Source organism: Felis catus, chromosome A3, assembly GCF_018350175.1.
Source record: "Felis catus isolate Fca126 chromosome A3, F.catus_Fca126_mat1.0, whole genome shotgun sequence".
Classification (NCBI taxonomy): domain Eukaryota; kingdom Metazoa; phylum Chordata; class Mammalia; order Carnivora; family Felidae; genus Felis; species Felis catus.
In genome coordinates this window covers 41,386,627-41,410,496 of record NC_058370.1, presented here as the reverse complement: position 1 = coordinate 41,410,496, position 23,870 = coordinate 41,386,627, and the positions used below count along the sequence as shown (strand labels likewise).

Genomic DNA, 23,870 nt, shown 5'->3' with positions numbered 1-23,870 from the left:
AACAAGAAACACATTTTTTCAGGTACGCAACTCAAAGGCATACTCAGGATGCTCCTGGAGTAGACTGGGTCGATTTTCCAACGGACACACTCCTCTTCTGCATCTTCCTAACCTAGGCACGTAGCACGTGTTTCTCCTCCATCTGGCCTCCTAGACACTGTGGGAGGGACACACTGCACCACTGACCACAGGAGGGCACATATGGGAAGAGAGGCTTAAAGGGAAGAGCAGCAGCTGATTTCAGACATACTGGGGCTCCATTTGGGAAGAGGTTCCCAATCTTACCTTACATTCATGAGTATCCTAATGTCTGGTATCCCAGCCGCTGATCCTGGTGGTCCACGACAATATTAAAAGACTACCTCCTCCCACGGTGCCTGATGGGAGTCAGCTGGTGTGGATAGTAAACAAGGGCTTTGCCAGTGGTTCTCAAAGTGTGTTCCCTGGACCAGGGGCATGGGCATCAACCTGGGAGCTTAAATATGCAAGCTCTCGCTTGCCCACTAGCCCCAACCTACTGAATCAGGAATTCAAGGCATAGAGCCCAGCAATCCATCTTTTTTTTTAACAAGGCATCCAGGTGATTCGGATGTACCGAGAAGGGATATGCTTTCTATCATCTGTCTATGTATCTATCATTGTTGCCATGTTTAAACACTCCACCCTCCAATGAAATTAAGGCAGGGGGAAAGGTATAAGGGGATTTTCAAAAAGAATGGTCTAAATTTGGATGCAAAAATACTAGACTAGGAGTGCCATTCAAAGTGTGGCCCACAGACTGGCGGCATCACCATCAACTAGGAGCTTGATAGAAGTGCAAATTCCCACAGCACCTGGGTGGCTGGGCCGATTAAGCATCTGAGTCCTGATTTTGGCTCAGGTCATTGATCTCACGGTCTGTAAGATCTGAGCACCGTGTTGGGCTCTGCACTGACAGCACAGAGCCTGCTTGGGATTCTCTCCTCTCTCTGCCCCTCCCCCACTCAGGGACACATGTGCTCGCACACTTTCTCTCTGTATATCAAAAAAAAAAAAAAAAAAGAATAAACATTTAAAAAAATGTGCAGATTCCCAAGCCCACTAAGCCCTACTATATCAGAATCTCTAGGGGATAGGGTCCAGAAATCACAAACACTCTAATGCCTATACACACATCAATTTGAGAGCCACTGTGCTAGGATAATATACCAACCATGTTTGTGGTCAGTTTTGCCTTTAACTATTAGAAAACTATTAGGGTCAAAAAGATTTCTGTTCTCATTTTGCAGTATTAGTCAGAGACAGCCAAATTGGAAAGTTTATTGGGCATGAATTTTATGTCTTCCATTTCCAAAAAGTATTGGTTGGATATTTACTTTATTATTTTTCCCAGACCAGAAACTAGAAATCAGTTCTTTTTCATCCTTCTATCCTTTCTTCCTTCTCTCCCACCTTTCCTTCTCTTTCATTTCTTCTTCCTCCCCCTCCTCCTTTTCTCCATTTCCCTAATGCCTTTAAATCCTTTTCTTCTAATCTCCTAGAGATGCGTAACTATTCCATTTCCACTTACTGGGGCCAGGGTAATTAGATTTACCTGAATTAAATCTCAGTTGTGCAACCACCGGAGACTGACATTAAAAAGGGATGGGTCACGATAATAAAAATGCTGCCTAATTTAGCATAGATTATAGAAGCAGGAACAACTTCATGGTAATTCCCAACTGGAACATGGAAAGATATTGGAGCCTTTCCTTCCTCTGGGGATCTATTAAGACAAGCCTGGATTTTCAACGTGGTTTGAAGAAACCATGTCGAGAGGTATTGTATTCATTTCCTATTGCTGTTGTAATGAATTACCATAGGCTTAGTTTCTTACCATAACATAAATTTATTTTCTTACAGCCCTAGAGGCCAGAAGTCTGAAATGGGTCTTATGGGGCTAAATTCAAGGTGTCTGCAGAGTTACCTTCATTGTGGAGGCTCTGGGGAAGAATCCATTTCCTTACATATTTTGGTTTCTAGAGGCTGCTCATGTCCCCTCCCCTTTATCCATCTTCAAAACCACGGTGTGGTTCTCAGGCACATGTTCTCCCCCACCCCTCCCAAAGACATACACACACATATTATATCTATATTTATCCTGGCTATTACTTATCCTATTTAATTATATATAATTATTGGATTTTATGCAAGTTTTATTTTCTGGTTGCATAGGCCTGTCTATAATATTTGCTAATGGGAAAAACAAGAGTAATGTAACACACTATGAAATGACTATATTCATTTTGAAAAGTATTCCCTTACATTGAAAATGTATGTCCATATCTTAATATATTATGAGCCATACCTCTCCTGATACCAAATATTATTATTTCATGAACTATGCTCAAAAGTATATGAAAATGAATGACAGGTGAAGTAATTTTGCATATATTTGAGGAATGAAGTGAATATGATAAATGGAAAAAGAACATTCTCCTTTGAAATATGTCATTAAAAAGAAATTTCCATTTTTTTTTCCCCTTTCCTTCCTATTTCTCTGTAGCTTTTTTCTATTGGTTTCAATTAAAATCCAAGACTAATAAACTATGACATCTCTGAAACATGAACAGACATGCTTCTACGTCAAAAATGTAAGCTCTAACAATGAGATGGTATTTACTGGTTAGAAACATGACTGATTTATCACTACACTTCCTTTGAAGATTCACAATGAAATAAAGCTATCACATACAATCAACCCAAACCCCTCACTATTGTTAAAATGCTTACCTCCCTTTTTCTTTTCTTTTCTTTTCTTTTTTTAATCATTGCAACAGATGTCATAAAATAAATGTAGTGAAACATTCAAGCAGCAAGCTCCCTAATTGTTTCCATCCTGATTATAAAAACGCATTGAAAGGTAAATCCTCACAGTGAAATAAATGAAAAAAATAATTAACATTCAAAGTACTCCTTATACCACCTGCTCTTTACATACTGTGCTGAAATGAAGGCACCTGACGTATAACAAGTAATAAAAAGAAATTGAGTTTCCTTCTAAAACAGAGAGAAAACTAGCACTTAAATTTGAAATCCAAATCAGAATGGATATACCTTTTATATAATCAACAGGGTCTAGAAGCTCCTTCATCTGAGTCAAGTGAAATGGGCAAAGTGCAGTAAATATTTTATCCAATATATTTTGTGGCTATTTGTTACTTTAAAAAAATCTTTTATGCAAATAGATGTTGAGCTTCTGTGGTCTTTAAAAGTAGATGTTCCAACTAATATCTGAGTTTAAGCCTATATGTTAAAATTTGGGATGACAATAGTTTGGTCTTTACAACAAAATGTATAAACGAACATATTTCCATATTCATATTATTACGATCCCTAACTATGCACCCCACTCATTTTACAGACTGGACCTGCGTTTGTGAGTTCTGTCACCTAATGGTCTTTCCGTAAAAATGGTTGTGTTAGGATGTTTACTTCATGGTCCTAATGAAGGTCTCACTTGTAGTCTACTCAGAGAAAGTAAAGATCAGTTCACTGAAAAATAGGTAGACTCTTCTTTCAAATAGTGGCAAAAAAATGCTTTATAGGAAACTTAAGTTTTCATTCTAAGAGAGAAAGAACCAAGGCTTTGGAGTATTCCTTCTCACCATCCAAATTGTGAAATGCTTGAGACCCAAGCCACACTGTTTTGGGTTGCCTCTAGTGGATGCTAACATCAAAGGGAGCCATTTTCTCCCAGTTCCCCAGTTTGGGAAGGGGTGTGGACAGGGCAGATGCTGTGCCTACAGCTGGGCAAGGCATTGTGGGAATAAACCTGTGTTCACAGTACTAACGAAACATACATGCACACGTGTCTGTGTATTGATAAAGACTTTGTAACTTAGGAGTTCCTGCATGATAATGAATAGTTTCACCTTCAAGGTAATTTGGGCTATCTTCACATAGATGCTATAGACTAGGAGTCAGCAATTTTTTTTTCTGTAAAGGGCCAGATATAAATGTTTCAGTCTTTGCAGGTTTTAATACAATTCTATTTGTGCACACTGAAATTTGAATTTAATATAATTTTCATGTCTCAAAAATTATTACTCATTTCTCCCCCCACCACTTAAAAGTGTGAAAAACATTTCTAATTCATAAGCCATACAAAAAGAGGCAGCAGGCCAGATTTGGCCGATGGGTTGTTGCTAGAGGCCACAGATTATTCCTCAAAGATAGTTTCATTTCATCTTTTTAGCAACTCCAAGAGGCATGAGGACAGCTACATCTCTCACTAAAGAGGAAACTAAGGCTCCAGGAGGCTTACACAGCTTACTTGTGGTTAAAGCTAGTCAGTGTTATATGTTATATATAACTAAGGTGTATAATATATAGTCATAAGTAATATATATAATCAGCACATATGAACACATAAAATAAGCAACATAGATATATATAAGAAAAAATTTGTGTATACTGTATATAACTAAAATACATAATACATAATTTGCTTATGTTTATATAAGTAACTCATATTTCCTATGCTTTTTTTCACTATTCCGCATGAATCCTATTCCAAAGTCCAGCAGAGTGCAATAAATATAATACATATATGTTCCCTATTGACTGTATACATCAACATTAGGTGCTTAATAAGTATTTGTTGAATGAATGGAACAATTTATCACTCTCAGTTATATGATATGCAATAGGAAACAGTGTACGAATGTGCTTACAAGGATTCCACCGCCAGTCAGATTTCTGAGTTAGCAGAAAAAAATAACTTTACTTGATTATATCACCAATAATTAAGTTTTCCTTACCTAGGCTGTGTTGTTTGCACTGGGAAATAATTACATTTCATAATACTAAGTTGCACTGTTTTCATATCATAACATCTATGAAATAGAGAATTGTAAAATTTTTGTTGGCTAGAACATTGTGATGAAATTCACTGATCCTATATAGGCACTAACATCAAAAACAGAAGTACCAAAACTTGCAGAATGGGTTTGGATGGCTTAGAGGGAAACCCTTGGAAATAATAGTGAAATAGGGAAGGAACTGAGGAGGTAGTAAATCAGGAAGTGTTTAGCAATTGTCTCTACGTAGAAGCAAAAAAGTAAGTAGCTCTACCTTAATGATAATAGCACAGTGCCTTTTAATTTCTTTCTGGATTCTCTTTAAGTCTGAATCATCCACATGTTTAACACCATACATATGCAGAGTATGTGTGAAACAACACAGATATTGATAACTCTGATTGAGATTGATTCAGAAGTAGACCCTGTATCTGGTGAAATTTTAGCAATACCTTAACTAATTTATTTAATACGTTTCCCTTTATGTATTCTCCAAAGTTATTTATGATAAACTCTATGTGTAGTTATTTTAATAGCTGTAACTATAAAATCATTTCAATAGTTGCAAAATACAAAGTCTAAATGATGACATTTCTTACTTTAATTGGCAAGATTTTTAAAACATTTCTTAATGATATGTAAAATAATGATGCATCATAAATTGTGGCATCTTAGAAGTACATTTACATCCACAGCATATGTCCATTTACAGTAGCCCTTGGCACAAAATGATAGCGAGTAAACGAAATCTCAGAGACATAATGAGAAGTTGCTGCCTTACCCCAATACTGCCCTGGCATTTTGTCACTATCTGTTAAACATATCAAATAACCAACACTGATGAATTCAGTGAAATGGGAAAAAGGGTAAAGATGGCAGTCTTACCTTCATATACTGTCAAGAAAGATTGTCTAAGACTTGATAGTGGGCAAAAGAGAGTGTGGCCCTCCTGTGGAAGGCTGGGTATCGTACAGCACCCTCTCTGGGACTATCTATGTGTGTTATTCCTTTGACAAACTTTCTACCAACTAGACTATTTTATCAGTACAGAGAGAAGTTAACTTGTAGAGGGGCACCTGGGTGGCTCAGCCAGTTAAGCTTCTGACTTTGGCTCAGGTCATGATCTTGAGGGTTCGTGAATTCGAGACCCACGTCGGGCTCTGTGCTGACAGCTCAGAGCCTGGAGTCTGCTTTGGATTCTGCATCTCGGTCTCTCTCTGCCCCTTCCCTGCTCACTCTCTGTCTCTCCCTCAATAATAAATAAACATTTAAAAAATTAAAAAAATAAGTTAACTTGTAGAAAACTTGTAGTGATGAAGAAGAGACTTGTTTACAGACGTGCAAATGCATTTGGTTTGGTGGAGAAGGAATATATTTTCTTGCCCTACATAAATTAACTAGTCTTTCAAATTTCAGGACCCTTGAGTTATGTGTGTAAGTGTGTATGCATGGCTATATTCAGTACTCCTGATTGTATGTATATTATGGAGATATATACATCTAAAATTCTCTTTTAAATCAGTTTTATATCTTACTAGTTCCCTCATTAATTCATGATTTAAAGAAAATCTTTTACATGATTGTGTCTTTCTGAAAACTATAATTCCACATTATTTAATATCTTGGAGAAGAAGGCAAATATAATGAACATGTCACCCAATGTTAACAATGTACTCACTATTTTTAGAGGAAACTAATTGTCTGGAATATTTAAGGATATATGCAAAATAATATTATGGTTAGATGCAGGAACAAATCTTTTTATTAGATGTGATAAGATTGAAGGTATGCTGTGCACAGAGAGCTGCAGAAGTCTAATGGAACAGAGAGGAATAAAAAGTTCCACACCTGGAGACAGAATTCTACTTAAGGGAGAGGTCTGTTTCATCTTTGCAAATTACTCTGATAAGCCACATTGCCATATGCCTCAGGGCAAGACCAGGCAATCTAGGCTTGGTACAAAGTCAAATTGTAAATGAAATTGGGGAGTTAGGGAGGGGAGAAAATAAAAAAAAAGACAAAGTGGATCCAGGAACAAAGCTGGATGCTGGAGATTTATTAGAAGAGATGATCTCTGAAAATTCCCCAGATAGAGATGATAAGTTTTGATCCTGATGTTCACTTAAGTCTACATATGTCCTTAATTCTAGTACTTCCTCCCCTCCTCCTTACACGTGGAATGGAAGTTCAGGCTAAATTTTTCCCAATCTTGAAAGACAGCTGATCCAAGCTAGCTAGAGGATTTGGCCAAAAGGCTAAATTTTGGCCAATAATAATATAATATTATTATTACTCAGGAGGCATGATACATACTTTCTTATTGAGGAGATGTTGAATATAAATTTGCACACATACAGATATGCAGTATGGAAACCAAAATTATTATTGTAGACCTGAATATACTATTCATTCTTTTTGTTTTTTAACTTTGATTTTTTATTTGAAGGAGAAACATGAAGAAGATTAGCGTTCTAAAAATGAATTTTAAAGAGTCATGTATCTTTACCTCTTATACGGTGTAATTTGAATGAACTGGTTCTATATGTATATGTTGCATACAGACAGATATGCAGAAAACCTAAATAATCAAGCTTAAAAAGTTACAACTTTTATGTTCAATATATTTACCCAATACAAGGGATTTCATTAAACACTTCAAAATATTCCTAAGACCTGTACAGTGATCAGCATTATGAATTTATCTTATATTCTAAAACAAAATTTGGTTCACAAATTCCAGCTACAAAATATGATGAGGAAAGCAGACCAATAACAGAAGTAACTACTGGAACATGAACACCCCCCCCCAAACTAAACTGTAGCGCTGTTAATGTAAAACACACAGAATTATTAAAGTTGACTTCATTTGAAAAGATGAGATAAAAAGACTTTCTGAAAATATAAAGTTCCAGGAAAGTAATTACTCCAGGTACAAGCTCATATAATATTTTGTGTGAATCAACTTATACCCGAACTCTGATTCTCTAGAGCAAAGAACACAGGCTGGAGTATGAAAGCCTGGATGCCACAGATGCTGTCTGTTGCTGCATTGTCGGTGTCGAGGCTGCTTGTCAAGCAGAGAGGAAAAGGCTCTGTCAGCCATGCAAGAATCCCATAAATAGTGGAAAACACCAAGGGCTGTGTAGTGGTGCTTTATAGACAAAAATGAATCCCGATTGAATTTGACTGGTAGGAGCATAAAAGAAAGTGGTTCACTAACTATGTGTTCACCTAAAGATGAAACAGTGGCCAGAGGAGCTACAAGAAAAGATGCTTCACACTTGGGTAAGAAAGATGGTGATGGAAATCCAGCCTCGTTCTGAGTAGAATTTGTGTGGAAACTTAATTTGAGCCGAAAGGCATTTTTTCCCCATTTAAAATATCTTCTGGGAATAATTAGCAGTCCAATTATTCAGTTAAGTCCTGAAATAAAATATGGTTGATTTGGCTGATCTTATTGTCTGATCCAGGGCATTGCTGCATTTTTATCAGTAGAATGCAAGAAATAGAACTGAGTAAAACCCATAATTACGGCCTTCTCTAGGTATTGATGACCACTGGCTCCCATGTTGCCCTCCCTACCTCGTTTTATCAAGAATGCAGTTCTTTGGCCTTCTGAGAAAATTTGTGATATCGGGGAACCCCATACTTACATTATTGAGTTCATGCCCCTCATTGTATGACCCTGGAAACGGGGATTCAGAGACATTAAAGGTACCACACAGCCAGAGCCAGAAGCCATGGATTTGCATACACTTTGTTACACAGCCCTGATAGAGGCCAAAACGTAAGCGTGAAAACATGATATTTTAGACTTGTTGCTGGCTTCTACTTCACTTTCTGCTTCTATGCCTGTCTACATCCATCTTTTCCCAAGGAGGTCTGACTTAGTCCAACTGTAGATCTGAAGTCTCTATTAACAGTTTGATCAACCTTAGGAGAATAAATAATTACTATTTCAGAAAATACTTATCAATTGATATAAGAATAATCATTAGGATGTATGCCTTCCATGCAACACTTGAAGAAAAAGTCCAATATATTCATAGTAAATCATAAATGAAAGTTACATGTTTTAATAATGACAGCAATATGATATAGTTAAGATTTTATGTCAAATATTTCTCAATTCAACTACAAATAAACATGTTCAGAAACATGTTTTAATGATGGCTTTCTACTTTATGCTAAAACATGAGATCCTGTTTAGAGGAGATCTCCTATAATATTACTTTCCTATTAGGGTTATCAGCCTAAATGGGGTTATTTTACTGGATTTCATATGTGCTGCAGACCCTGCTGGGGAAGCATAAAACTGGGCTCATTTAGAAAGAGGCAATGAAGCTCTCAGAGAAAAGCTGCCATATGTGAAACCTCACTCGATGCCCGTTGAAATTTTTGTATTTCAGATCTCCCAGGGATATGTCCATTGTGCTATTGTATAATTTTATCAGCATGAACTTCTGCTGAATATTTTCTCTTCTTTTCAAAACCCATATTTTGGTAGAGCTAACTTCAAAACTTAATGTTGCAACATCTGTGCCCATACACCAGGGAGCCATAGAAGATGTATCCTGAAGATTATCTACATTTTCTAATCTTATAGAATGCTGCAAAATGAGAGAAAAAGGTTATACATTTTTTTCCTGGTCTGAAATTTTTTGAAAGCAACCACTTTCTGTCTCCTTGGATTCCCAAAATAAAAGAGAACCCATATTCCTAAAGCTATAAAGACTATCCCTACAAATGTAATAGAACATTCATTTGTTTTGTTTGTAGATTGGGGTAATTTTTAATACGTTTGTGCAACTTTCCAATAAGAGACACTGTGAATATACACAAAACGTGGAGCTATATTCTCAAAATGGTTTCAAATAAGATTCTAGCTCTGTGAGTCTAAAGAAAGCAAAAAAAAAAAAAAGTCCTGATTTCAGTTATTTAGTACTTTTATTCCGTGGAACTACCAATAGATCAATGGCATCTTCTTTTAAAAAATAGAAATTATGGTTGGATCAGCACTTCTCAAACAGAAGACTGACATCTTGACAAAGAGAGAGAAGCTTCTGAATAGAGAAAAATGCCTCCCTCCTCACCTTTCATTAATTATTCTATCTTTATAGAAAAGAATATACATATCGAAACTGCCTGCAGGAGATGGTGCTGAAAAGGAAACGTGCAGAACATTTTTTTTTTAATTTTATTAACGTTTATTTATTTTTGAGAGAGAGAGCGGAGAAGACACAGAATCACAAGCAGGCTCTAGGCTCTGAGCTGTCAGCACCAAGCCCGACATGGGGCTCGAACCTACAAACCGCAAGATCATGACCTGAGCTGAAGTCGGACGCTTAACCGACTGAGCCACCCAAGCGCCCCGAGAACAAATTTTTTGTTGTTGAGGGAAAATGTGAAGTTTTTATGGATTCAAAACAGTTAGGAAGGATGACGAATGGGCTCAAGAAGCTCCAAATGTGGATCCTCTCGACTTTGTCATCAGTGTATCAAAGTATGAGAAACACCAAACACTGAGCACTTTCTATGCAGCAGGTATTGTAATTTCTGTACATGGATCAACTCACTAAAGTTTCTCTGCAACCATACGTGACAGGTGATTTTGTCATCACCATCTTACAGATGAGGAAACTGAGGCATGGAAAATTTAAATAACTCTCCCAGGGCCACCCAGCTTGTTAGTGAGGGCAGAGCTACCTCACACACAGTACCCTGAATCTACATTGCCCCACTTTCCTTCGGCGACTTTTCTAATGTGTAGCAAGCTAGCTACCTATTAACCCTTACTCTGAAGCAAAGAAAAAGATGGTAAGGGGATGCATTTCATATTACTTCAAATTTAAACAGGAATATGCAAGGCAGGGCCAAGTTAAGTATCTCTGGTAAGGAAGGAGAGGGAAAACCAGTCCACATGCATTATTACTCTCCTGCAGTGAAAAGTCAATTTCAAAAAAAAAAAAAAAAAAAAAGAAGCCCAACTTCAAAGTTGCTATAAGCAAGTAGCAGAATTTGACTTCACTTCTTAGGTGTCATTCTGCCATTTGCTATAGAGCATTGACATCCCTGCAAGGCAGAGGGAGGTTGGTATTTAACTCTTCAGGAACTAGAGGAGAGCCAGTTGCTGAAGGACCAAGGGAAACCCGTCAGGGTGTGCTGAATGCCAGCCTTTCCCCTGTAGGTCAAGTTAAAGAGAAGAAAATGTGGGGCGGCTGGGTGGCTCTCTCTCAAATAAATAACTAAACTTAAAAAATAAACAAACTTAAAAAAAAAAGAAGAAAATATACTAGTTGTTTGCTGTTCCTCATTTGCATGTCTTGAGGTACAATATACAAAGTAAATGATTTCTGCTGTAGAGAAATTAAGCAGGCAGGCAAGACATTGTGTATTTTACACTTTAGAAGTACAAAGGAAGAGAGCAGTGCCATGTATCTGTGTCTCAAGCAAGGGTTGTATCAATTCTCTGTTACCATCATCAGACTTAAAATACTCCAGATATGCCATTTACTAGACTTGCCGGGAACTTCGTGACATGAGCCTGAACTGGAATGGAAGAGTATTGTGCTCTAAATGCAGTGGAAATTTTTAAAAGATGTCGAAATTACTAACCCAGCTTAGTAATTAAACTGTGTCAATGCCCCTTGCCAAGAAGAGTTCATAATTTGGAGGCAGTAGTTACTATTGACCTGATTTTACCATTAAAATCATGTCTGCCTTTTAATTTGGAAACAAAATTGATCCCTGTGTTCTATAAAGAGGGCCTGTCAAGTTATTACTTTGTAACTGCTTTGCAAACACATATTTATTTAAGAGCAGCATGACTTATGATAGAGTATACCAGACAAATCATTTCATTTTTTATTTCATATTTGGGCTTCTTTTAAGAGATTGCTTTATATTTAAAAATCATCCAGTTCTTCAATAAGAACTTTGATAATAGTTTTTTAAAATAGATGCTTTAAAAAGATGTTTGTCTTTCTCCAATATATTGGCTTCATGCCCCAAGTAGCGCTTTAAAATTTACAAAGTATTTGTTCCTCCTATGGCTTCAGAAATCGTTATGATGCTCACTTATTTATTTTTTTTAGCAGTATTCAATATTATTGTATCTTAGTATTAGTGGACAAAGCCTACAATTGAGAAGGTTCATATAATGTGTACATTTTACATAAATTGCTTCCTTAATCACTGCCATATGAAGGACGACAGAAGGAAATCAATACAGAAAGGTTAATGTGTGTGTTTTAAAGCCATCTCAGACTTTCTAAGACTCTCATCCATCTAGTCCTTAATTTCAATTTCTTATAGGCATTCTCAATGCTATAATTTTTAAATTAAATTAAATAGAAATGAATAATAAAAATATCTTCAAACTATTTGGAAGGACAAAACAACTGTTACAAATATCTTCTTTTGCTACTTCTAGATTATTCTACTCTCACAAGTAGGCTGAGGATGAAAGAAATGTTCATTTTCCCCCTTCACAGGCTGCTCTTCCAGGAGGATAACTGATGGTTGCATTGTAGGCGAGAATCCAAAGGAATTCATTATTCCTGATGGGTTAATTTAAGAGCAGTCCTACCTACCTTTTTCACCTTCTTTTTCCTCTTGGTCATCTGTTAGCAGGATCACTTCTGGTTGCTCAACAGTCGTGGCATCATCTTGGTTTGGTGAAAGCTCTAAAGAGAGCCAGAAGGACACTCAGGGATGTTTTAATTGGAATCATTGAGAGAACACAGTGACTAAAGCAGAGAAACTTCAAGTTCTTTTTTTTTTTTCCCTTCAAGTGTCACACAAAGCAGAACACTATTGCCATTCTCCAGTAATCAGTGCTTGAAAGACAGACCCACACCACTCACATGCACGGGATATGCAGAAGTCATGGTTTAGTTTCATCTCATTCTCTGATAACACATTCTGGTTTTAATACCTTCAGTTTCCATATGTGAGCTCTGGGACTCTGCCTCAATTTTTATCTCATTCTTCGCTGAGTCATGCTCTTGTCCTGTGAAGCACAGTGATTGAAAGAGAGAGAGAGAGAGAAAGAGAGAGAGAGAGAGAGAGAGAGAGAGAGAGACAGATGCATGACCATAGCTTTATCCCTGGTTTGAAAAAGCAAAAAATTAAAAACCATGTCAAGTTTTTCATCTGTCAAGAGGCAGAGAACAGTTTTGAACCAAAGTGGACAACTTTGCAAATCATCAAATTTATGCCATTTATTTTGTGAGAGCTATCCTGACAATTACGCAAAAACCTCTTCGACCTGACTGGTGTAATCTGTATTTAGTTTATTAATGTACTGAACGTCTATGGGCACAACCTGGAAGTTTTGAAATTTTAAATAATTCCTGGGCTGTATGGGTTATCTACACTTAATTTTCCTTTAAGTATAGACATTTCCTATATTGAGGATTCCTAGAAAGTGAAAACACTAGTATTCTCATTCTCCCCTTAAATGAGCATGAAAAATGTAAGTAATGTGAGCGCACAGGGATCGGGTCACCTAACACCTCAACCATTCTGTTAAGACACCTAATAAATATAGCAAAAGTCAGGAGAGGGCTCAGCCAACTCTTGATTACTCCAAGGCTGATTATCTAGTAATGTTTTTTTTCTTCCACATCCCCCTGGTTTCTCCCCTTTACTCCCCCCTGTAGAGTTTAGAATATTTAAGTGCTCATTAAGAGAGGAAATCGAAATCTGTCCATTTGTCTCATTTTAATGAAAGATTTTATGCTGAGAATATTTATTTTTTTTTTAATGCTAAGAACATTTAACTGTTGAAATAAAAAAAAAAAAGTCCAGAGCTAGAGTTGGTTATAGGTATGAAGGGGATGCAGAGGGGCTTGGGCTCTGACTGGGCACATCCCTGTGGTAGATTGCATTATTGTTTCAATTTGCCCCTACATCTTCCTGTAAGAGGATTCTACTGCATTGTCTGTGACCATGTGACCTGCAGTGGCCCTTGGGGGACAAGTGTTTGTTCCCACCTCACTGACACCAGGCCAATAGGGTGACTTGGTTTACAAAATGGCACAGCAACACACATGACGGATACTACATTTGAGCAGAAGCTTCAAGATCCATTGCATGTTTCCTCCATCTTTCTTGCTCCTAATAGAGTGCCCTCCTTCAGGTTTATATCCTGGAATTAAAACATGTGGAGCAGAACAAGCAGAGACACAACAAACCTTTGTTGCTGTAAGCCAACGGGACTTTTAGGATTATTTGTTATATACGACTCTTTATAGTTCCCTCTTTAATACAACTATTCTTAAGGTGCTCACAATATGGCTTCCCCTTGGTTCATGCTCTGCTAGCACGGCCTAAAAAAGAAATTTTTTGACACCACTCCTCTTGAGCTCAATTTCAATCTGATAAAAGGATCTGATAAAATAATTACAACTTTGGCATATTTATATGTCTGATCATTGAAGCTAAATATCTCAAGCTGTCTTTGATGACTATCTGTCATCACTCCTAAAATTCAATGCAATGGCAAGTCTTGATGATTCTTTAAAATGTTCCTCTTTTCCCACTTTCCATTTCCCCTTCACCTTTCCCCATTTAGGGATATATTATCTGTCTCTTGGATCTGTCATTTTCTTCTCCTGTAGTCAATCTTGTAAATTGCTAGCAGAAATATCTTTTAAAACATAGATTTGATCAAGATGTTTCCCCTGCTGATAAACCCCATTCATCTCCATTCCTCTCTATTGCTACTTAAACTATGGTCCTTGGTAAGCAATACTGGAATTTCAAAAATACAGGAGTTCAGGTCTCATCTCAGACCTACAGTCAGATTCTGCATTTTAACAAGATTTCTAAGTATCTGTAAGTTCATTAATGCTTGAGAAGCACTGACCTAGAGGATAAATGTATATCTGCAAATTATTTATCCAATAAAAAATGCTAAACGTGGCCCAGACACTTCACATACATTATCTATAATTACCACATTAACCCTGCAATGTAAGTATTGTGATCCCCATTCTGCTTTTAAAATTTTTAACTGGGTTTATCTGACTACACATCCCTTTTTTCTTTTTGTTTTGCCTGGAAATGTCTTTATTTTGTCTTTTAATTTTTATTTTTTTTATTGATAGAGAGAGATGGAGGGAACACGGGGGAGGGGCAGAGATTGGGGAAGAGAGAGAGAGAGAGAGAGAGAGAGAGAGAGAGAGAGAGAGAGAATACAAGCAGGCTTCACACTGTCAGCACAGAACCTGATGAGGGACTTGAATGCACAAACTGCAAGATGATGCCCTGAGCCGAAGTTAGATGCTTAACCAACTGAGCCACCCAGACACCCCTTATCAATCCTATTTCTGATAAAACTAAAGCCACGGGTTTTGCATTCCAGTTTTATCCTGGATAAATACTAGATGGATACCAGAGTGGCCGGATGGAGAGAAGGATTATATCACATGGAAAGTGAAGGGGATTTCTCAATTTATTTCCTGGCAAACATCTTGCCTGGATAGCTATTTCTAGCTATCCAAACAAACAGGGGACTTAAAAAATGAAACATAAAAAAAGAGGGGAATTATATAGTAACGAAAAATATTTTTGTAAAAGATATATTCAGAAGAACAAAAAACATATACAGTGTTTTTGTGTTTGCAAAGAACTGATGAATAAAGAAATGAAAAGATGGATTGAAGAGCATAGATACTGTCTGAGGCATTGTGAAAAACCTACAAGCCTAAAAGCAAAATGACAACATTAACATCAGCAGTGGATGTCATAAAAAGAATAAGCACTATAGATAAATTAATGGTTTAGAAATAAAACTTCTGAATTAAAATTCACTAAGAAAGCAAAAGGAGAAAAGGAAACATAAAAAGATGATAAACACAGAGGACAGAAAATAGCAATAGAATTTCTAATTTAAGGATTAGAGGAAATCTAAGCAGCAGCATTTTTTTTTTAATGTGAGAGCAACCATTAAAAAACACATCATGAAGTTTTAAAAGACTGTAGAATGTAGAATATGACTTCATTTTTTGTAAGTATCTACTATTTACTACTATCTACTAATCATCTACTATTTTGTAACTCATCAAACATGCCCTTATACATATTTATATTAATGGAAACAAAAGCTAGGAAGGCTTTATCTTAAATGTTAACACTGGATCTTTGAATGGTAAGTAGGATTTTAATTTATGGGATTTTTATTTTGCTAACCTGCATTTTATATTTTACAACAAATGCATATTATATAATATAATAATCATAATGAAACAATTTGGGAAGCAGAGAAAAGTGCTTTCTATGATATCACAGAAGAAAAATTTGTAACCAAAAGGTGTTTGTGTCTAGCTAAATCCAGTTTCCTTTGCTCAGTGTCTATTCTATTTGAACTCTAAAATACTTGAGAAATTCAGCTGTTGAGGAGCTCTTTCTTCTTGAGTGTCTCTTTTTTAAAAAATGTTTATTTATTATTTATTTTTGAGAGACAGCAAGCAAGTAGGGGAGGGAGAAAGAGAGAAGGAGAGAGAGAATCCCAACCGGGCTCTGTGCAATTCGCACAGAGCCCAACACAGGGCTGGAAACCTGAGATCATGACCTGAGCTGAAATTAAGAGTCGGACACTTAATTGACTGAAACAGCCAAGTGCCCCTGAATTTCCCTCTTTTTTGTCTTTTGGTCAACTCACCTACCTTCCATTCTCTCTATATCCCAACCTGGTCACCATTTTCTAAACCCATTACTTTATTTCTTGCCTTTGTGTCCACTCAACATGTGTTCTCACTGGTTGAAACACCCCCCCCCTCGCCCCACCTTCTATCTAGTAAAAGTCTCCTCATCTTTCAAAACTAAACCATCAATTTACCTTTCTTTGCAATATTCTCTGAATCACTAGGCAGGATCAATCATTTTCACATATTTTCTTATTGAGTTTTTTGCTCATTTATCTTCTTCTTATTCTTCTTATCATACTGTAATATAGTTGTATCTGTTTGTCTCTCTTACTGGGTTATGGGCATTGTGAACATAAAAATTGTGCTTTATTCATATTTCCCTTCCCAGCACCTACTAATAAGGAGTGATCGGTAAATGCCTATTTAATTGGCTGTCCATTATAGTACTCATCAATGTCTGCAAGCAGTAATTAGGGACTGTAACTTACTTTCTATTGCATCCTTTAGCAACAAAGTAAGTGCCTTAGGCTGCTAAGCACTCTGTATACTATATTTATTGCAAAAAACCCTGGAATAAGAACTCAAAGTTTTAGGCAAATCACAACCTCTTTGGGCTTCACTTTCATTATTTATTTTTAAGGCTGCAAAACTAGATAATTTCCTAGATTCCCTCTATCTTTGGCATTCAATGAGGATCTATCTCCTGGTGAAGTTTCTAGTCACTATTGATGTGTGTTTATTAGATAGATGATATTGAGAGAGAGCATTCACTGAGTGAGGCTCATTCTCCATCACTGTTGATATGGGGAACCGACCATCACACCTACCGCCAAGATCACTGCTGGGACCATTACCTCATCATTTGCAATTTGGCTTTGTTCATACAATGAAGGAAAAGAGTAGAGCCTTCAGAGAATAAAAGCAGCCACTCTGCATTCCCGTGTGTCCCAGTTTCAGTGCCCCACTTGACAAATCTTCCAAGGAATTCAATCAGGGATAGGAAGACCGCATTCAACAGAGCCTGGGTATCTACTGATACAAGGGAGACTGCCTAAGGGCTGTTGATGAATACTAGGGATTTTCTCTTTGCCTAGTAAGTCCTGGTACTTCACTTAGAGGATAAGAGCCCATTGCAAATTTCTTTCGGGATATTTCTTTCCCCCTGCCTTTTCACTTGTACCCACTCTTGATCTGTTTCACCCGTGTGCTTTACATATTTTGGAAATCTTTTCCTGAACGGAAATACATATATTTTCTTCTTTTTAATTTTTCTCAAATAAAACCAGTAAAATAACATGGGGAAAGAAACGAGGTGCACAGCTTTGAAATCCAGGAATAATCATATTTGCTCATTCATTGCTGAGCCAAGCCAGGACTGGGCATATTATGGGAAAAGGAGGTATGTGTGAGCTCCTAGCCCTGCACCCCGGCCTGCTGTGTGTTAATGATGACTCCAGGGGTCTCCAGCCCTTCTGCCTTTCGCTGCAGTGCACTCAGACATTCCACATTCCATCTTGCTTTCTTGACCCCATGGGGGCAAGCTTTATGTTTGCCTCTCCACATTCAGTCTAGTTGAATTCCACCCACTGTCCTCTGCCCTAATCCCTCCTGGCAGAGGAAACAAAGGAATATAAAGGATCCCACAGTTCATATATATATTTTTATACAGTGAACTCAATCATCCATGCTAATGGGAGGGGACTATTAGAACAGATAATCCAAAAATCCATTCACTTTTCTTTAGAAATAGATCACGTGATTATTTCTTGGAGCCCTGGTAATTAAGTTTGGCTCAAGCTAATGCTTTAAATAATTTGCATAAAAATTGGACTGGGGCCATCAGTCTGGAACTAAACATTTCTAGAGGATAAACCTAAATTCAGTCTGTAAATGGGCTGTAAATGGGCTGTTTCTGAACAATAGTAACAAAAGTATAGTTTTATTGTTTGCAGATTATTATAGGCTCAGATCTTCATAAGAACAAAGACTTTGCTTGTTAGATGCTTGTCTTAAAGATAATGGAAATTGTGTCCTTTTGTTAAACTGGAAACTTGATTGCTGCAAATATTCAAAATTTTATGTTTACCATGTCTAAAAATACCCCAGTTTCAGAACAAAAGTTAAAACTAGATTAGTGTGAACTTGATTATCTTCTAGAACCTTTTGTCATCTCTTGGGGCCAAAAAAACCCTTACTTTCTTAATGTAAATTATTTCTAAAATTATTTTTTCTTGCAGTTACAAAAGAATTGTAATTTCCTCATGGAAACAGTGAAAAGTACATATAAGTGTTGAGCACGATGAATAATTTTATAACTATAATTTATAGCTTTATGACTTTGTCATTGTTAATATTGTAAACTGTGATCTTTCCTGTGTGTGTATACATATGTATGTAGATATACACCTGTGCATGCATACGTGTGTGCACTGAACTTTTTTTTTAAATTTTTAATGTTTACTTATTTTTGAGAGAGACAGAGACAGAATGTGAATGGGCTAGGGGCAGAGAGAGAGGGAGACACAGAATCCAAAGCAGGCTCCAGGCTCCAGGCTCTGAGCTGTCAGCACACAGCCTGAGGCGGGACTTGAACTCACCAGCCGTGAGATCATGACCTGGGCCAAAGTTGGACGCTCAACCGACTGAGCCACTCAGGCGCCCTGAACATTTTTGTAAATACATGTCTCCCTACTCTTGGTGGATGTTACTTTAAGACAAATTCCTAAAGCATAGCTCTTGGATAAAAGTATGAACATTTTACTTTTTATTAGGTTTCATCAAAATTGCTGATAAGGAGGTTACACCTTTCAGGCTCCCATCAATGGTGTGTGAGCATGTTTGGATACCCTATTCCTACCAATTCTGTGTATTATCAATCCTACTAAAACTCACCTGATACTCAAAAGGAGAAGACACTGAAATCATGTTTTATTTGCATTTCCTTAAGTAAGAGAGTAATTTCTTCATATTTATGACTATATTTCTTACTTTGTAAATTATAATTGAGTCCATTGCCTGTTTTCCTCCTAATTTTTTTTCTTACTGAATTATGAGGTCTTTTTTTTTCTTTAGTAAGAAAATCAATTCTTTGTTATTTTGGCTGAGCATACTTTTCCTGGAAGTTTTTCTTTAGAATTTGATTATAATCTTTATCATCTCAAAATGTGTATATTTACATTTAGTCATTTCTTTTATGACATATATTGACATATGCAGACACATATTGCAGGTACATATATGCATATAATCATGTATGTGTTTTTATTTACAGTTCAAAAAGCAGTTCTTATTTCAAAATTAAAAAAATACCTTGCCATTTATTTCTTTTAGTCTAGTATTTTTAATTTTATTTTTACATTTTATCTTGGGTCCTCTTGTAATTTAAGTTGGTATAAGGGTTAAGCTGGGATTCAGGTGATTTTTCCAAATGGTCAACTAGTTGTCTTTAATGCCATTTATGGAGTTATCTGTCTTCGAAATGTCAGCCTGAATATGTACTAAAAACCTAGATCTACTTTGGTCTATTTCTAAACTCTTTATTCTGTTTCATTGATCAACTTGTCTATTCCTAAAGTAGAACTACACTGCTAATCAGATTTTTCAAAGATTCCATATTATTTTTAGTCTATTTATTCTGTCATTGACGGAAAATATTATCAGTGAATTCCCCCATTGAATTTCCAAATGGATTTTATTCATATTACATCATCTGGCACATAAAAACCCATCATTATTATATTAAATCAGGGACTTAAATTTTTACTGATATGAAATTTCGCTTTCTCGCTCAATACTTTTTGCTAGAACTCTAACTGGATAGATTCTAAAGTAGTTTCCCATGTTTTCTTTTGATGTTCACTTCCCAAATACACCTTTTCTGACTTTATATTTTTTACGCCCTTATTATTTTTTAAAATTAATTCAACCTGATTGGCTTTTACACTTAATAAAGCAACCTAATTATATTTCTTGTCATAATTAGTTGCCTGTGTTTCTGTTATCTTATTTGATATATTGTGCTTTTCTTATACTCCTACTTATTTTTTTTATTATTTGCATTATTGAATACACTTTTATGTTTGGTATGATCTTTCTGAGAAATTTAAAGAGTAAGATTTCTTCCTTTAATTCTATTGTGATTTAATTCTATTTGTGATTATCATCAAGTTTTTCAAATTTATAGTGTCATAATCTATAGCAGAGCAAGATTTTTAGTTTTTGACTGAAGTCAGCATATTGTACAACCTTTCCCGCTTCCCACTATAATCTTTGCTGTATCAACTCTGACATTGATACTTCCTTTCTTTTCTCTCCCTCTTTCTTATTTTCTCCCTTTCTTCATTCCTCTTTTAACTATTCTATAAAAATGCAACAAACATAGAGAAGTTCACAAACAATATAGACAGCTCAATCAAATAACCAAAAGCAACTAGAAAAACTATATATCCTTATGATAACTGTCCAGCCAGAAGCCCTGCTCATGGGCCAATCAGAACCTCTTCCCTAATCACCAAACTTAATCAGCACTCTAACTCAGAGTAATCACTACCTAGGTTTTCTTGATCATTTTCCCACTCAAACATGACTTTTCTAAATAGTATTGTTATCTTTTCCTGCTTTTTGAACTTGATATAAATGAAATCGTACCCTATGTAGGCTTCTGTAGGTTTTTAATTTAACATTATCCATGCTTTAGCCTGTAATTTTAGTTTGTAGTTTCCAATAAGACTTTTGCTTCATCTTTATATTTATTCCTATGTAACTTGCCTTTTTCTTCTGATTGTTTTTGAATTTTTGTTTATCACTGGTGTTGAGCAAGGTGATTACAATGTACTCGGTTATAATTTTCTTTACCTTTCTTGTGCTTTGGGGTTGTAGAACTTCTTGGCTATGTGGGTTCATAGTTTTCATCAAAGTTTTGAAAATTTCAACTATTTTTACTTCAAGTATTTTTTTCCTCCTCCTTTCCCATGCTTGCCTTCAGAGATTTCAATTTATGTATATGGAATTGGTATTACCTTTCACGTTCTTCTGTAGCTCACTGATGATCTTTTCAGTTTTCAGTCATTTATTCTCTGTGTTTCAATTTGGATAGTTTCTATTGCTACATCTTCAAATCCACTAATCTTTTCTTCTGCAGTGGCTAATCTGCCATTATTCCCATCAAGTGTAATTTTCATCTCTAGAAATTCAATTTGGGTCATTTTATATCTTTAATATCTCTAACATAAACAATACTTCTTTTAGCTTTCAGAAGATGTGGAATACAATTATAATACCTTTTAACATGGCTTTTCATATTCATTATGCTATCTGTGCCATTTCTGAATTGATTTATATTAACTGACTTCTCTTCTCTTATAGGTCATACCTTCCTGCTTATTCTCAAAATTGGCATCACAGGGGCACCTGGGTGGCTCAGTCGATTAAGCTTCTGACTTCAGCTCAGGTCATAATCTTGCGGTTCGTGGGTTCGAGACCTACAGCTCAGAGACTGGAGCCTACTTTGGATTCTGTGTCTCCCTCTCTCTCTGTCCCTCCCCTGCTCACGTTGTCTCTATCTCTCAAGAATAAATGAACATTAAAAAAATATTTTTTAAAAAGAATTGGTATCACTGATATTTATTTAGACTTATCCAATAATTAGTATTTACTATGCTTGTAATTCTTTTCACTTGTTCCTTCTAGTACATTTGTGATAGACTTTATCATTCTATCCTCTGTATTTGTTCCCTTTCTTCAGCATTTGCCATCTCTACTGTTTTTACTTTGGATATATTCTTCTGACCTAAATTATAGTTCACAAATTCTCTTTTAGTTGTGTCTAATATGTGGTTAAACCATGAATCTATTCATTACATTCTTCATTTCAGTAATGGCATCTTTCACTTTTAGAATTTCCTTTATTTTTCTTTTATGTTGTTTTGTTTTGTTTTGAATTTCCAGTTCTCAGCTAAGTTTTTCAGTTTTGTCTTTATCCCCTGTAATAGCAGTCAGCAAAATTATTTTATACTTTATATTTTATATACTTTATTTATATAATCTGTACTTTATTTCTATACTTTATATACTTTATAAAAAGTTATAAAAAATAACTCTAATATTTTCAGCCCCAAAGGGCCTATTTCTCTTGACTGTTTTTTATGTTATCTTGTTTCTTTTGGTGGGGGGTGGTGGCTATTTTTTTTTTTTTTGTATGTGTGTGCTGAACATTATGTTTAACAAATAGTTTTTGTAAATGGCTTGACATCTGTAATACTCTTCCTTCTCCATCTAATAAATGTTTTACATTTGTTTTTCTCAGGTGCCTATAGGGACTAGCATTCTGGGTTGGTCTTAGTTTAATTTGAGGATTGAGATGATTCAAAGCTGGGCACCAGTCTTTCAGAAAGCTGGTCTACTGTGGGTTCATTATTTCTGTTAGGGTACATATCTTTGGGGTTTCAACACAAAAACTAAGGGTTTACCGTGTTCCCTTGCCATTGTCAGCAATGGGACTCCAGATACCTTTTGTAGAATCAGCAAATGACCTAAAATAAAAACAGCTTCAATTCTGCGCTCACATCTCTGGATATGTATTTTTTACCAGAACCTGGTCTGACAATTCTTCACTATCTTGTTAGCTCTCTGTTGCCTTTAAACAGAGCCCATAATTTTTGTTTATTTGTTTGTTTGTTTTGTTGGTGTAGGTTGTCTAGTTATCTTCAGTGACAATAATCATCTATTTAGACTTTCATTCCTGAGAACATGTCTTTCCTTTTTCTTTCTCATTTTGAAACAACACACCATAATTTTCAAAGATAACAGCAAAAATTTAAAACATTCTGATACCGAGTTTGAAGCAACTATTTCAACATTTTCATACATTTAAAGAGTCTCTTATCATATAGTCATTTCCAAGTGAGTCTTTCTCAGTCTTGACTTTTTCCTTCCTTTCTATATTTCTTGTTTTTGCACAGGATTTTTGTTGGTTTACTCAGAAAGGATACTTGAGGGGTGTATTTTCTTAATCTACGTATTCCTGAGAAAATATTACTCTTGACTTCATGCATGAATAATGACTTCACTAAATATAGAAACTGTGTCCTTCAGAGCAATGGAAATGTTACCCCATTTCATCTAGTATTTAGAATTGTAGAAGAAAGCTAATGCTAATCTGATTTTGGTACTTTGCTTGTAACCTGATTTTGATTTTCCTTTTTTTTTTATCACTTATCTTCAGAAATTCCATGAGGCTTTGTAGATTTCTGTTCTTATTTGAGTTTTCAGTATCTTGGCCTATAAATATGTGTACCCTTGTGTTTTGGGTGGAGGAGCTGGTTTGCATTAGGAAAACCTTTTTTCTCTTATTTTTCTAAAGATTGTTTCATTTCTGTTTGTTCTAGTCTCTCTTCTT

The 23,870-nt window shown here is 35.9% G+C and overlaps 1 protein-coding gene across 1 annotated transcript in view; it reads right to left on the bottom strand.

Moving 5' to 3' along the window:
• Positions 1-23,870, bottom strand: part of MACROD2 (mono-ADP ribosylhydrolase 2) — a 2,026,389-nt gene that overhangs the window by 47,080 nt on the left and 1,955,439 nt on the right. The window contains exons 15-16 of the mRNA XM_023251484.2: positions 12,757-12,831; positions 12,413-12,505 (exon numbers count right to left, since the gene is read on the bottom strand). Of these exons, the coding sequence (XP_023107252.2) occupies positions 12,413-12,505; positions 12,757-12,831 (168 nt within the window). The remainder of the gene's footprint in view (positions 1-12,412; positions 12,506-12,756; positions 12,832-23,870) is intronic.